Raw genomic sequence first — 13,616 nt, forward strand, 5'->3', positions numbered from 1 at the left:
GCTTTGCAATCGGTTCCCAGTGCCCACCGTGAAAGCAGAAGCTCGTGATGCGCTATCGAGTACAGGGCTTCCCCTGCGCCTCCCTTCCAAAGGGAAAAAGGACCCAACGGGGCACAAAGCAGCCTCTCCTAGGACAGGATTTGGTGGCAACACTTGTGCAACACCCCAGGCCCGTCCCCAAGCAGCGCCAAGGCCCGGCTGCAGCAGATACCTCCGCTGACGTGATGGCTTAAGCGGAAAGAAAGACTCATCCTTAATGCTCCCATAGCCCCGAGATGGGAAGGGATGATCTGGGATAAGTCAGAGCTTAGCTGGCCCTCACCTAGGGCCTCGCAGGTGCGTATAGGATGGGGGGAAGCTGCGGGGACACCCTCCCGGATGCCAGGGTGCCACAACCTGTTCCCCAGCGGTTGGATTCACACGACAGGCAGGATTTGCCCGCTCGGCGCTCGCGCTCCCGAGAGCAGGGCTATCCCGTTGCATCAGGCTGCTATCACGAGCACCCTGGTATCCCGAGAGCAGGGCTATCACGTTGCAGGGGCTCCTGCACCAGCAACGGGTGTCCGCGCTGAGCACAAAGCCAAGAGCAGGGTCAAGTGGAACGGGGGAGCCTTGGACCCCAGAGGGAGCAATAACAGCACGGCCAGGAAGATCAAGAGCGGAGGGAAGCTGGGAATGCGGCTGGAGATGCTGCCAGGGCCGGGACCTCCCTCCTGGGGTGGCCCGGGATCCCACAGGTTTGGAGGATTTAGGCCTAATCTGCCCCTAATGGGCATGGGGATTCAAAGCTGCAGCCTCATTTGGTTTTGAATATGGGCTGGATGTGAAAGAAAAGCTCAGCTGGTAGATTGGGGAGCGGAGATAAGGGGCCTCTGCCCGTCTTTGAAAGCTCTCCCCTAACGAGAGCTGATCGCAGAGGGAGGAAGATCAAGAGGTGTTTGAGAGAAGATGAGAGCTGCTGACTGCCCCCAAGGAAAGGGCACCGGGGCCGGGGGGATAGAGGGGCAGGAGAGGGGGATTCAAGGGCAGGAAAGGGGGAGTGCCGCGGGAGAGCGGCACCTCCAAAGGAGCTTGGCCTTCTGGACGGTGCCAGCACCGGAGCCAATCTATCCTGGGGCTCCCGGCCCGCCGGCTCGGGATGCTCTTTGTCCTCGGGATATAAAGCGGAGAGCTGGGGCGGTCGCGGTCCAGGCTGGCGCTTCCAGAGCCGCTGGCACCGAGCGCTCTTCTCTGTGCCCAGATCACACGCATCCTCTGGGAGCGCAGCTGTAGCACTGGGCTCAATGGTGCCCAGCTTTGCACAGGTGCTGGATTTGCTTCCCGTTCTGCCTTCCCAATGGGCAGGTTCATTCCAGGGCTCGAGCAGCACCAGCCTCCAGTGCAGCTAAAGCACTGAGCGTCCGGCACCCTGTTTGAGGGACCAGGGAGCCAAAACAACTCACTGAGAGCAGGAGACACCTCTGAGAAGGGGCTGCTGCTTAGCAAATCCCTAGGAATTCCAAGCTGGAAAACCAACATATTATTTCCTCTCACTCCCATGCTAGCCTAGCCCGTCTTCCCAGAAACGTATGAATTGCCATGAATATCGTAAAAGCAAAATCGGAGGCATTTAAAGAATGAAACGGGGAGGGGGGAAGCCAAATCCCGCATGGAGCAGTCTGGAAGTTGCCCGTTTGTTGCGAAATGCAGGAAACAATATGCGTCCATACTGCTCTTTAATTATTTAATGGCGCTTTTAATGTATTGTTAGGCTGTAGTAAGGACTTTCCCCCGGGTGTGCCTACAATAGAATTAGGCTGGGAGAATCTGATTATTATTTCATGAAATTTGATGGTTAGCCAAATATCTTTTCAGAGACTTTTCTTCCTCTCCTGGCTTTTAGCAACTAAAGGGACTGTAAAGTCCTTAACAAAGAGAAGAAAAATATTCCAGATCTGATAACTATGAGAAATTCAGAAATAGAAAGAAATGATTGAATAGCCTGTAAAAGAGAGGGGTCAGCAGTTCCCTACATTTCTACTTCTGTCCCTTTCAAAAACGAACAATAGCATCTTTCTCCTCTGCTTTCTAATTATGGAGAGACGAGACGGGAGCAGAAAACAAGCAAATCAATGCCTTTTCTTTCCCCTTATAGTCCAAGACCAAACCTCTTCATGGCCCCAAATGAAGCTTTTCCATTCCCACTGGCGGTGCGGAATCCAGGTTGGATTTCTGGCCTCCATCGCAAAAGTGACAGCTCTTTTTACAAATCACCTTTTTTTTTGCCCAAATTGCCTGCTCTTTTGCCCAATTTTAGCTTAGGAAACACACAGCCTTCCGACGGGGAAGTCATTGCCCTTCGCTTTGATTTTGTCAGGTTGGTCCAATTCCTCACGCACCTACAAACGTCTCTGAACTTGTAGTTACCCCAGAAAAAATAATAATAATATAAAAGGCCATTTTTTTAGTGCCAACAGCCGCTGGCAAGGTGTGTTTTAGTGCACTTTAGGACAACTTTCACTACGAATCTGTAAAATCTCCCAAATCTAGGTCACTTGGCAGAGATGGGGCTGTAGGGGAGGGTCAAGCAGGATCTCGGCAGAAACCTGCGTGTTTTAGACTGAGATGCAGCATCCAAGGACACGGACGGGCCCGGCTCCGTGCTGCCCCCCCAGACCCCGCATCAGAGCCAGAGATGCCCTTGGGCTCGATGTTGGGACCAAGGTTTGTTCTGTGGCTGGCTCGAGCTGCCTTCATCCTTCTACGGGGTAGGGGACTATGCCTGATTTGATGTTACGCTGGAAGGACAAAAAAGTGGGTTTTTTTTTTGAAGCAACATCCACAGAAAGCGGAAAAACACTTTAGAAACTGCTTCCGAGCCACAGAGAGAATCTGGGTTCTTATGGCTAAGCTAAACTCAAGGGGAATTAGGAGCTAAACCAGCGCACAGGGAGCACGGGAGCAACTCCTCTAAACTGAAAGGGTTACGTGAGTCCCTTTTAGTTTCCCACCACTCAGAGCAGACCAATCTGTTACCCTTTTTTTTTCTTTAAGGAATACAGTAAGGAAAAGATTGCCAGCTATTCCGAAAGCAAAAAAAATCGCAAAATAATATTGATTAAAGGAACATCACGGCAACGAAATAAAAGGAGGAGAAAGATCCACAAAATAGGAAAGCAAAAGGTACGAGTGCTCCGGGCCAAGTGCTTTTCCCTGGCAGAGCACCAAGGGTGGGTTTTGGAGGGATGCAGTTACCCACTGCTGCCCAGGAGCCCCTTCCTGAGCCGCCGCAGGGCTATGCCAGCTGCTGAATTATTGCTCCATGGGATAAAGCACTGTGTCCTGCAGCGGGAATGCCAGCGTTCCTGAGAGCTGGGCCACCGTTGGGCAACACCAGAAGTTGTGCTTGGGATGCTGAGGGTTGGACTCCGTAGAACTTGGGGTTTGGGATTCCCTGGAAGCAGGAGGTTCCCGCCTCGGTTTCCCTGCTGCCTGGGGCCACGTTGAAGCCGGGCAGCACCGCGCGTGCAGCATGCAGAGCCGAGCACAGCCGTGGCGCTTAACCCTTTCCATGGTCACCGGGAAGCAAAGAGGTCACCCTGCGGAACGTGGAAGCGCAAGGAGCCGAGCCGGGGCTGGCGGGGACGATCCCATGCACGAAACCGGTGCAGAATTAGTGCAGCCGCGTGGGGACCGGCACCTCGGACCACGCAGGGCTGCGAATCTGTTTTGCAGGGCAGGGAGCTCCAGGCGTGAAAGGTGAGAGGGTCTGTGAAGATCTGGAGGCAAAAGCTGGGTTTAACAGCGCAACTTGAAGCTTGTTTTGCAGTGTTTGGTGCCTTTTGTCCATCCTTAGGGCACTAGGTCCGGGGGCCAATAAAGGCACCAGGTCCTACCTGGGGATGTTTTGGATATTTTGCTTTTTGGCACCCACTTCTGGCTGCTCCTGCTCGTTTGCCCTGCCCCGGGGAGGCTCCTGCGGCTTCCCGTGCCCACGGAGAGGGTTAAGAGAGCGCATGCAGCCGCGCGTCCCTCCTGCGGCCCGTACGGTACCTGGGGTCGGTGTCGCTTCGGAGGCGGCGCCGGGGACAGAGGGGGTGCGAGGAGAGCGTCGGCGACAAGGGGAGAGAAAACAGAGGGCACACGTAAAAGCAGGGCACGGCAGCGAGGGGCTCGAGGGGGCGAGCGGGGCCGGCGGCGAGGGGCGCGCGGGCGGCTTGGCCGAGCTCGGCGGTGCTCCGGGTTTCGCCCCGGTCGCTCCGCTGCGGACCCGGCCCGCTCGCCCGCTGCTCCCGGGCTCCGCTCGCCGCTTTGCGGGCGCCTCCGCTCACCCTCGGCGCGGGCGCGACCTGCTCTCGTCTCGCGCCCGTCGGCTCCATCGGCTCGTTAAGGCTGCGATTTAGCTCTGCTCTCCTATAGCCACCGCTCGCAGGGTATAGAAATGCACCCAGTAAAGCAGACGTATAGGAAACACGGGAATCCTGAGCATGGACAGCAGCGCTTAAAACCGGATCCCAGCGCTGTGAGCAGCTCCATGGGCAAAGCTCCTTCCCGAAGGAAACGCCATGCGGAGCAGCCTGGCGGAACACGGCCTTTCCCTTGGCACATGCAATTCCCTCATCCCGCAATTCCGCTCCTGCCTCATCCCTTAGCGACCCCCGGGGCCCCCTCAGACATGAGGAGTGGCTCACGTGCCCCGCGTCAGCAGTAGGAATTACTTTTCCTACTCAGGGTATCAGTTGGGACGGGGGGAGATGGAGGAAAAGGGACCCAAAAAATCCATTCAGTCGGAGCACTAATTAAATCATAGCCCTTCTAGCAAATGCTCGGGGAAGCAGAGCGCCGGCTCTGCCTCCCCCTGCTCCCTGGGCTTCCCAGGGCCTTGCAGCTTATTAGGAGCCAGAGCCAGCCCTGGGAAGCGGCTCTGCGCCCCGCCGGGTGCCACTGTCCCCTCCTTTGGGTGGCACGAGCTGGAGGGACATCTCGGTGCTGGGCGTTCGTGCCCGGCGTCGGCTGCTCCGGCTGAGCTCGGCTGCCCCTACCTTCGTTGAGCAGGGCCGGCGACTCCTCCACGAGGGTTTCTCCATCTCCCACCTGGGTCCTGGCGCGCAGGAAGAAGCGGTAGCGCGAGATGGGGTCCGTCCTCTGCAGCGTGAACCGTGTCTGGTTGGGAGAGAGGTTCTCCACCAGCGTCCTGCCCGTTTTGGACCCGTTAACTGTGGAGGAAAGGGAGGTCATGGGGGGCTTCAGCTTTGGTCCAGAAACGGGTCCTGCTCCCTACCTGTCACCTCTCCCCTGGGCAGGACTTGGTGCTTGTGTGGGGGCCATGGGGGCTCTGCAAGCCATAGACACCAGTGCTGGAATACACTTTGTGTAGGGCCATTGGTGACTTCCTGACCAGGGCATCTGCTACGGGTGCTTCATAGAATCGTTATGGTTGGAAAAGACCTTCAAGATCATTGAGTCTAACTAGGGTGGGTGAGTCCTGAGAAATGCTGAGCACCCCAACCCTTGTTGGCCTAACTGCAAGTTGCAGCTGCCCAGCCCTGCTCTGAGCATCCTGCCCAGCACCAGCAGCTGCTTCATCTTGTGGCCAAAGCCTCCGATTCCTTACGGAGAACTTTCTGTGTCGGGTGAGGAGGTGGCTCAGCAGCAAGGAGAGCGTTTCCCAACTTCATTATCACCAGGAAGATAACGTGGGGAACGTACAGGCTTGGTAGCGAAGGTTGTATCCTGTGAGCACGCCGTTGGGATGCTCTGGGTGATCCCACTCCAGATTGATGGTTTCCAGATTGGGCTGTCGGATCCTTAAATACCTGGGGGAGCTGGGCACTTGGGAGGAGGATGAGGAAAGAGAGGGAGAGAAGGCAAGACATAAAACATAACACACCTCTTGACAGCGCCCATGGCCCCTCACCGCGCATCCAACGCGCGGCTCCTCTTGCTGGGTACCACTGCCCTCCAGTGACCGGCCCCGTTAGTGACCCACGCTAGAGGGAAAAATCCCCAAATCCAATCTTTTGGAGCTCTGCTTGGATTTTCAGTAGCCAGGGTTGCTCTGAGTGCCCAGCTCTGAGTAGCGAACGGTGTTCCTGGAGGTGAGGTTCGAGCCTCAAACGATACAGGATTTTTGGAAAAACAGGTTATTTTATTTACGTTGCAGAGGCATCTTGTGCTTCTGTGTTTGGTCAGCCCAGTGTGAGCACTTCATCTATTTATCTATGGGAAAGGTACGGAATGGTACAGAAGGTGCTATGATTGGAAGCTGTTATTAATATCAAGAGAGCTCTATTGGGGATCTCATGCTCTGCATCCCTGAATGAGATTCTGCTCTTGGTCCGCTCAGAAGTGCAGTGTTTAAACTGGAGTAAGAACCCGGCTCCCATTCATCTCTGATCTGAGACGCTACTGCTTTGCTTTTCTTTAAACGGAGGTTTTGCAGAACATCATTCAGTCTCCTAAGTGCCAATATACAGTTATCCTTGCAGGTATAGGAAAAAAAAAATCAGCAGTTTAGATATGACAAGAATATAAGAATATATACATATAGCAAGAATATTATCTGCTGTAATGGTATCAACCAAAGCCATCCATATAAGCATATAGCTACCCCAACTGGTAGATGGCCCTAACAAGTGATAAGCAGCTAGGTCAAGATGCAGCTGATTGACCCAGTATGGCAGTTTTGCAAAGTTTTCTTCTTAAACAAGCTAATTATAGCCAGTCATTTAAAAGTCCTCAGCAGATGGCGACAATATTCAAGAAAAGCTAAGGAAAAAAAGAGAATTTGGGTAGAACTTGTTCTCAGATAGCGGCAAAAGGAAGGGAATGAAGAAGAAGCCATAATAATTCTGGGTTAGTTGAGCTTCTAACCTCTACCTCGTTCTGCTCCTGTATTTTAATTGTAACGGGCTGTGCCAAAAGCGGCTGTGCTAAAAGCAGCTTCATTGTCAGCCACCAAAAGTGCAGCTCCAACACAAAGACACCAGGAGGTCTATAAATAGCTCCTGCGACAGCACGAAAATTAAAATCTCAAGTTCATCCTTGACACAAGTCCCTTAAACAGACGAACGAGGTGCTCTTGCCTTAAAAGCCTGTAAGGAGGGAGTATTAGTGAAAGGGGAGGGAGGATCAGCGACATCCTGGCACAACAGGGCTTGGGTCTTGCAAGGGTCTTGCTGCTTTTTCACTTCTACTGCAGCATGGGGACATGCAGGGACATGGTGCAGGGCACAAGGCAAACCCCGGGCACGGTGCTGTGCCTCTGCAGGGGCTTTGCAAACGCTCCTCCCGTTCAGCCTAAGAGATGCTTGCTGCTACGTTAAAAATACCCGGGAGGGGGCATTTTAGTTGAAGACAGCGCTGCAGGGGTGGCTGTGGAGATATCACTCCGAAGGGCCTCGTGACAGCGGGGTGCAGCTCCACGTTCATCCCTAGTGCGGGCTTTGCAGGGCACTAAAGCTCCCGGTTTGCGCTGCAGAGCTTCCCGCTGCCTTTCCCGGCCCGTGCACCAGGTTCCCAGGAACGTTGCCACCAGAACGTACCTCCTTCTGGCATGGGGAACTCCTTCACTTCGCTGCGGGGCCCATCTCCTCTGCCGTTGCTTACAACCATCTCAAGCTTGTAGTTGCTGTAAGGAAACAGCCGGGACACTATGCCCCGGTTTCGGTCTCCGGGAAAACTCACATACTGCCGTTTTTTGGAGACCCACAGGTTCTTCAGCAAACTGCTTTCTCTCCAGAAATAGGCCTTCAAGAAACACGCATGGCAATGAAGCTTTTCCAGGTAAAGGGCAGTGGTTTTTCATTAACAAAGCAGGGCGACACTTAGTTTTTTTTCAAAGAGCAGCTCTCGGTTGCAGAACTCGGAGCCATTTAGAGCAATTAATGAAGCTTCAGGACCACCCGGCAAAGCAGGTCAGTTTGTTACTCAAGGATGAGGCTGACGGAGGTTAAGTGCTCACCAAGGGGCACCGTGAATCCGGGCACGAGTGAATCCAAAGCAAAGCCCAAGCTCCGAAGAGCTGGTTCTGGCTTCTAGTCCTCGAGCCCTAGACATCCAACATCTCGCCCTTTCTCCTTGGATTAGAAGCTCAGCTGTGTGTAAGAAAAGGTGCGACACGTCCAGGCTTCGCGGAAAGGCTGAGCACGGAGAGGCTTCGATTCAAAGCCCCAGCCCGTAAATTAATTTAGATTAATTTAGAAAATAGACTGGAATGATAGAGCAGTGGCAGAGGAAAAGGAGCAGTAGCCACAGAATGAACTTTATGCACCTCCAAATCTTGGGTTTAACCTCTATTATAACTGTTCTCAGGGCATGTGTTTGGTGATGAAGTCTTAGCTCTGGTAAGGCTACCAAGAACTAATACCTGAGTCTGTTCTGGGTTCTGAACAGCATCTCTGCTCTGCTCAGAATCACCAGTATTTTACCTTAGCTCTAAATACTTAAGGCCAGAAGTGGAGAAACGAGACCCTTTGGTTGTCTGTTAGCAGGGACTGTTGGGTTTAGGCTTTTTAGTAGCTGGTGTTTGTTAAAGCCGGCACTAGCTATCTGGGGGATGACACAAAACCCAGCCTGCTGGTACCTATCCGAGGTGCCCTTGCCCTCGTGCTGCCTGTGTTTTGAGGGGCACGTGGGAATGGAAGCAAAGATGCTGCTGGCTCCGAGTGGTCCATCCGGCGCCATCCCGGTGTGACACCAGGAGCCCTTGGGGGCTGCTCCGATCCCCAAAGTGGCTTTTGGTGCTCCCAAAGCCGCCAGGCTCTGCACTGAGCAGCAGGGTTGGGATAGGGCCGCCGGAGGAGGGTTTTCTGTCATCCCCATGTCGGGCTGGTCCGCGGGATCGCGAGCGGGTTAGCGGGATTAGCACGGATGCTCACTCGGTATTCCTTCAGCTGCCCCTGGATGGTGTCCAGGTGCACGCGGGTCCACGTGAGCGCTATGGCCGTACTGTTCAAAACCCTGATCCGGACGTCCGTCGGAGCGGCCTTGGGATCTGAGCGGGCGGGATAAAGCAGAGAGCTCGTTAGGCAGCCGCCGTCTCCGCTCCCGCTGCCCTTGACGGGTCTGCGGCGCTCCGGAGCGCGCGCCTGCTCTGCCACCTGCTGGCATCCCGGCCAATCCACCGGCCGGGATTTCCTGGGAATGAGGCTGTTTCCTCGTCTCTCTGCTTAAATTCAGTTGGGAGCATTTCCAAAGCTGATGGAACAGCAGCAACGGGCACATTTTGGCTCAGACCTCTCCTGGAGCAAGACCAGGGCACTACCTGCCTCCCTGCTCCTTCCTCACGCTCCTGAAGACAACTTGTGTTTTCAGCAGGACTTCTGCAGGAAGGGGGAACCGCATTCCTGCCTGCCAGCTCTTACTGGAATACAACAGAGCCACCACATCTCGCTGGATTACCTCCACGAAGCGCACACGTGCACGTGCTCGGATCCTCCCAAAACTCAAAGGTTTTGATGGAGAAAACCTCAGCACTTTGCAGGTTTTCTCGGAGTAGCTGGGCCTTTTTGTGGCCCCTTGACTTCAGACCTGGAGCCATGGATGGTTAGCTGCCTTATTTAGCTTACTTTCCAGTAATCCCAGCGTTATCCAGCTGGAGACCTCCCCACTGCTGGGCTGCGTTGAGAGGAACTAAAATGCATTTCCTTGAAATAGCTTGCAGCAAATGTGATAGGACAGGGAGCGTAATTCAGAGGCCTGGATGTCACAGGTATGGAAAACAATATCATAAGTAGCCCAGCAAGAGGAGGAAAGGGAACTAAACACAGTTCTGCATGGTAAGGTGGGAAGATTTGCACGAAAGTGGTGGTAGGTGCATAAACCGGAGCCCAAGCGGGCCTTACCAGAGAGGCACAAGACTCTAACCCAGGAGGAACCAAGTTCAATGTCCTCTTGGCCAACAGCAGTTGCTGTCGGCTGGGATGCACTGACTGCTCCGCAAGTGTCGATGGCCAAAACCTGAATGTACCTTTTTGGAGTGAGGCCAGGACTCGCCTTAGTGGAGTCCTACTGTCTTGCGCATTGAAGGTGATATCTGGGCTTTGCAGAGAGCAAGGTGAGTGGTTTGGGTCACGCCGCTCTCTGCAGACAGGGCTTAGAATGGAACCGAAGAGTCAAGTCTCCTTTCAATGCTCGGAAGAGGATTTTTTTCCCAAATCAAGCAATACTGTGAAGAGGCCCCAAGCCCTTGACCTTGGAGGGTCCCATGCCTACCTGAAACACAAGCTCCGGCCTAGCAAATACTCACAATCTTCCCCCGAGTAGCCGATCACAGTGTCAGGCTCTGGTGCTCTGCCAAAGTCATTCTCTGCCTGCACTTTGATCTCGTAGGGGACGTAGATGGGGGTGTTCCACACAACGTGCCGCGGGGTCTTCACCGTCTCGTTGTGCCAGCTCCCTCGGGGGTCCCTTCGCCTCCATCGCACGATATACCTGAGGTTGGGCCCATAAGCTTGAGTTGCATTCAGGGGCTTCACAGATCAAAACAAAAAAAGAAGACGGTGAGAGGGAGGAAAGAGCAAATGTGCTTTGATGCAGGGTTCTGAGAAGTTCGGTTCAGCATCTGGTTTTTATTTCGTGCTCCATCAGCGGATGACAAAGGAGGTCAATATTTTTGTTCCCAGAGTGAGACAAACCTATTCCTTGCCCTCCAGACCAAGGGCAGAACCAAGCCCCATAGCCCCCTTCCCTCGCATTCAAGTCCAGACTCCCACTGCCATTTCTCTTCTCCCTACAGCCTTTGGCTTATTTCTGGATGACATCTGCTGATCCATTATATAAAAAAGCAAGAGCTCCTATGTAACTATTTTATCATCTTCTTAAGGAATCAGCCTCTGTGAACATCCTCCTTAACCCATATCAGTCATTTAGCATCTTCTCTTTGGCTTCCATTGGCACAAAATTGTTTTTGTCACAGCCTTCTTGTAGGCACTAAAAGTGACAACTCTCTTAGATGCTTTCTATTCTCTTTATAATCTTTAAGATTTAAGGTATTCTATGTGGTACATCACACGTGTTAGAGAAGCTCAGTTCTCTACATCTCAGCATCTCTAACGGTGATGGTGAGATGCTGGGTGCCATCAAGCATCAAAAACCACTCACCGTCCACGTTATCTCCATGTTGTTCCGTTGGGTCCCTGCTCCTTGGACTCCCGTTGGGTTAATTTCAGGGCCTGAAATTCATACAGGAAGACAGGGGAGAGGTAGTTTCTAATGCTGATAAACGACCATTTGAGTGGTTAAAAAGCATTCACTGTGCAAGCCAAAAATATCACCCAGATAATAGTTAATGGTCTGATTTTTCCAGAAGTTTTCAATTCCCATTCAGGTTAATGGAACATGAGATTCTCAGCACTTTTGAAAATGAGGCCATTTATTTAGGAACCTCTTTTTTTTTTTTTTTTTTTTCAAAATGTTGTCCTAAATCTTTAAAAGACATTCATTGTGAACCAAACCTAGAAGCCAAGTCTTACACTTAGGAAAGCTGAGGTAGGAAGAGTAGCAAAAACCAACACTAGATGCCAGTAGATATTAAACAAATGTGTTTAAAATGATTAAGCTAAGAAATGCAACCAAACTGCAAAGCTTCCCTTAAGCTCCTCATACCACTTTTCCCAAGTATTCCACAGGGTATGAGGCACTGGACACACAGATTGAAGACCTGAGTCTTGCTTGTGGGACTAAAGTGCTCTTTAATCCTACACTGATCTGGGCTTCTGGCCAGTTCTAGCAGTGGACAATGAATTAGTAATTTTTAGGACAAAATGTGTTTTGCTTATGGTCACTTCACATTGAGGTTGTAATTTTCTGAGCGACGTCTGAGCTTCCTGTAGTCAGAAAGGCTGAGAGATGGTCTTTAGAAAGCTTAGCCAGCAGCAGCATTGAGCTTTCTTTTAACACGTTCCACTGGAACGACCTTAGCATAAATCTCCCATTTTGCTGCTCTGCAGAACATCAATCACAGCCTATGACCGCGTGGACCAGCTCATTCCCTCACCCGTGCAAATCTGCCCTTGTTATAGGGGTTGTAATCGTACGCTGTGAGTGAAGAGCTCGGTGCTACAGGGAGACCAGCGAGGTTGGTGGCCAGCTGCTAAACGCAAAGCCATGGCCAGCGGGAGCTGGTGGAAGGTGCTCATAGAACCATTAGGGTTGGAGAAGACCTTTAAGATCAAGGCCAACCATACTCACGGGCGCCGTTGGTCTGGTACCGTTCCGAGGGCATGCTGGGCAGGCTGCTGCCCACGTCGTTCACAGCAATCACCCGAAACTGGTAGTTGACGTAAGGAGAGAGGCTCAGGACAGCCGAGTTCACGCTCCCGGGGTAGCTGGAGTGGTTATGCCAGGTGCCAGGTTGGTACCGGTCCTCCTCAAACTGAACGATGTAGTCTGGGAGACAGGATGCAAAAGGGGAGACCCGCGAGGAAAGTGTTCCCTCCACCTGCCAGAAGAAATCAGGCAAGAATACGGCCAGGGGGACAGGCTGACCTGTGATGGGGCTGTTGTTGTCATCGCCAGGTATCCACGTCAACCGCACGCTCCTTTCGGCCAGATCCGTCAGCTCCAAGTCACGGGGCCGGTCGGGTCGTTCTGGTGGCCAAGTGACAAGAGATTAGGTTGAGCTTGTGATGGGATGTGGGGGTTCCACTCCCCATCCCTTCTCAAGGGTTGCCAAAACCCTGGCACTCTTGGCCTACATGGTCTTTAGTTGACCTACATGGTCTTGGCCAACATGGTTTGTAGTTGGTCTACATGGTCTTGCCCAAGACATTTGGTCTATAGTTGGCCTACATGGTCTCGCCCAAGACATTTGCTCTGTAGTTCTTCACCCATGCCATCGACTGGCAGTCTCCTTCAGCTCTTGGTCCCTGGCACTTTTTAAATCCAAATACATTCACAGACTAACTGTGCCTTGGATCCCTTCCTGCTGTCAGTACACACTGATGTTATCCGATTCGGCTGAATCATGACAGTGGCTCAGCAGGAGAATAGATGATCTTTAAAAAAAAAAAACCCTACAAGTAACTGTTCAAGAAATAAACGCAAAAAGATAGAACCGTAAGGACAGGAAACCTAAATAAAGATATATACTTGGTTAAAAATGCTCTGGGCACAACTCTGGTTTCTTTATTTGTCATAAACTATGTGCTGTCACAAAGCCAGCTCAGGCAACAGCAGTAGCCGTAACCCCTTCTTTCCAGGTGAGGATGAAAAGATTCAGTATTTGTTTCTCCCTACCATCAAGCTCACCATTTCCAAGCATGGGGAAGGTGATTCTCGCACTCAAGAGTCAGACCTGTGGCACACAAAGCAACGTGTCACAGGACCCTTCTACCCATGGCCATCTGGAGAGGCTTTCAAGGACAACGCGCACAGGATTTGGAAGCATCAGCTCCCAGCTTTTCCAGCTGCTACACCTACATTTGCTGCTGGCGTTGTTGGCAAGGCAAAACAAAATCGATTTACAAAAGAAACCAAATGAATTAGTGCGGATTACCTTTCGGTAAGTCTCTCAAACGGTTAGCAGGGATTGCTGCAAGGTAAGACATTGGCTGTTAATGGTGTTAGTTAAGTCATCAAGCTTGGATGGCCAAAGAAGCACTTGGGAAGTATAAAACCTACCCGCACAGTTACAG

The 13,616-nt window shown here is 52.3% G+C and overlaps 1 protein-coding gene across 15 annotated transcripts in view; it reads right to left on the minus strand.

Annotated features, from left to right (window-relative positions):
- The window catches only part of NFASC (neurofascin), a 42,982-nt gene that overhangs the window by 14,939 nt on the left and 14,427 nt on the right, over positions 1-13,616 (minus strand). For 10 of the 15 annotated variants that reach the window (XM_026053184.1, XM_026053182.1, XM_026053181.1 and 7 more), the window contains 10 exons: positions 13,478-13,513; positions 12,469-12,570; positions 12,172-12,369; positions 11,083-11,153; positions 10,229-10,451; positions 8,859-8,974; positions 7,524-7,728; positions 5,689-5,811; positions 5,022-5,195; positions 4,033-4,047 (listed from right to left, as the gene is read on the minus strand). In XM_026053184.1, the coding sequence (XP_025908969.1) occupies positions 4,033-4,047; positions 5,022-5,195; positions 5,689-5,811; positions 7,524-7,728; positions 8,859-8,974; positions 10,229-10,451; positions 11,083-11,153; positions 12,172-12,369; positions 12,469-12,570; positions 13,478-13,513 (1,263 nt within the window). The remainder of the gene's footprint in view (positions 1-4,032; positions 4,048-5,021; positions 5,196-5,688; positions 5,812-7,523; positions 7,729-8,858; positions 8,975-10,228; positions 10,452-11,082; positions 11,154-12,171; positions 12,370-12,468; positions 12,571-13,477; positions 13,514-13,616) is intronic. The other 5 variants (XM_026053185.1, XM_026053178.1, XM_026053177.1 and 2 more) reach the window with 3 other exon arrangements.

This window comes from Nothoprocta perdicaria, unplaced genomic scaffold (genome assembly GCF_003342845.1).
Source record: "Nothoprocta perdicaria isolate Ctin4 unplaced genomic scaffold, notPer1 scaffold_97, whole genome shotgun sequence".
NCBI classification, from domain to species: domain Eukaryota; kingdom Metazoa; phylum Chordata; class Aves; order Tinamiformes; family Tinamidae; genus Nothoprocta; species Nothoprocta perdicaria.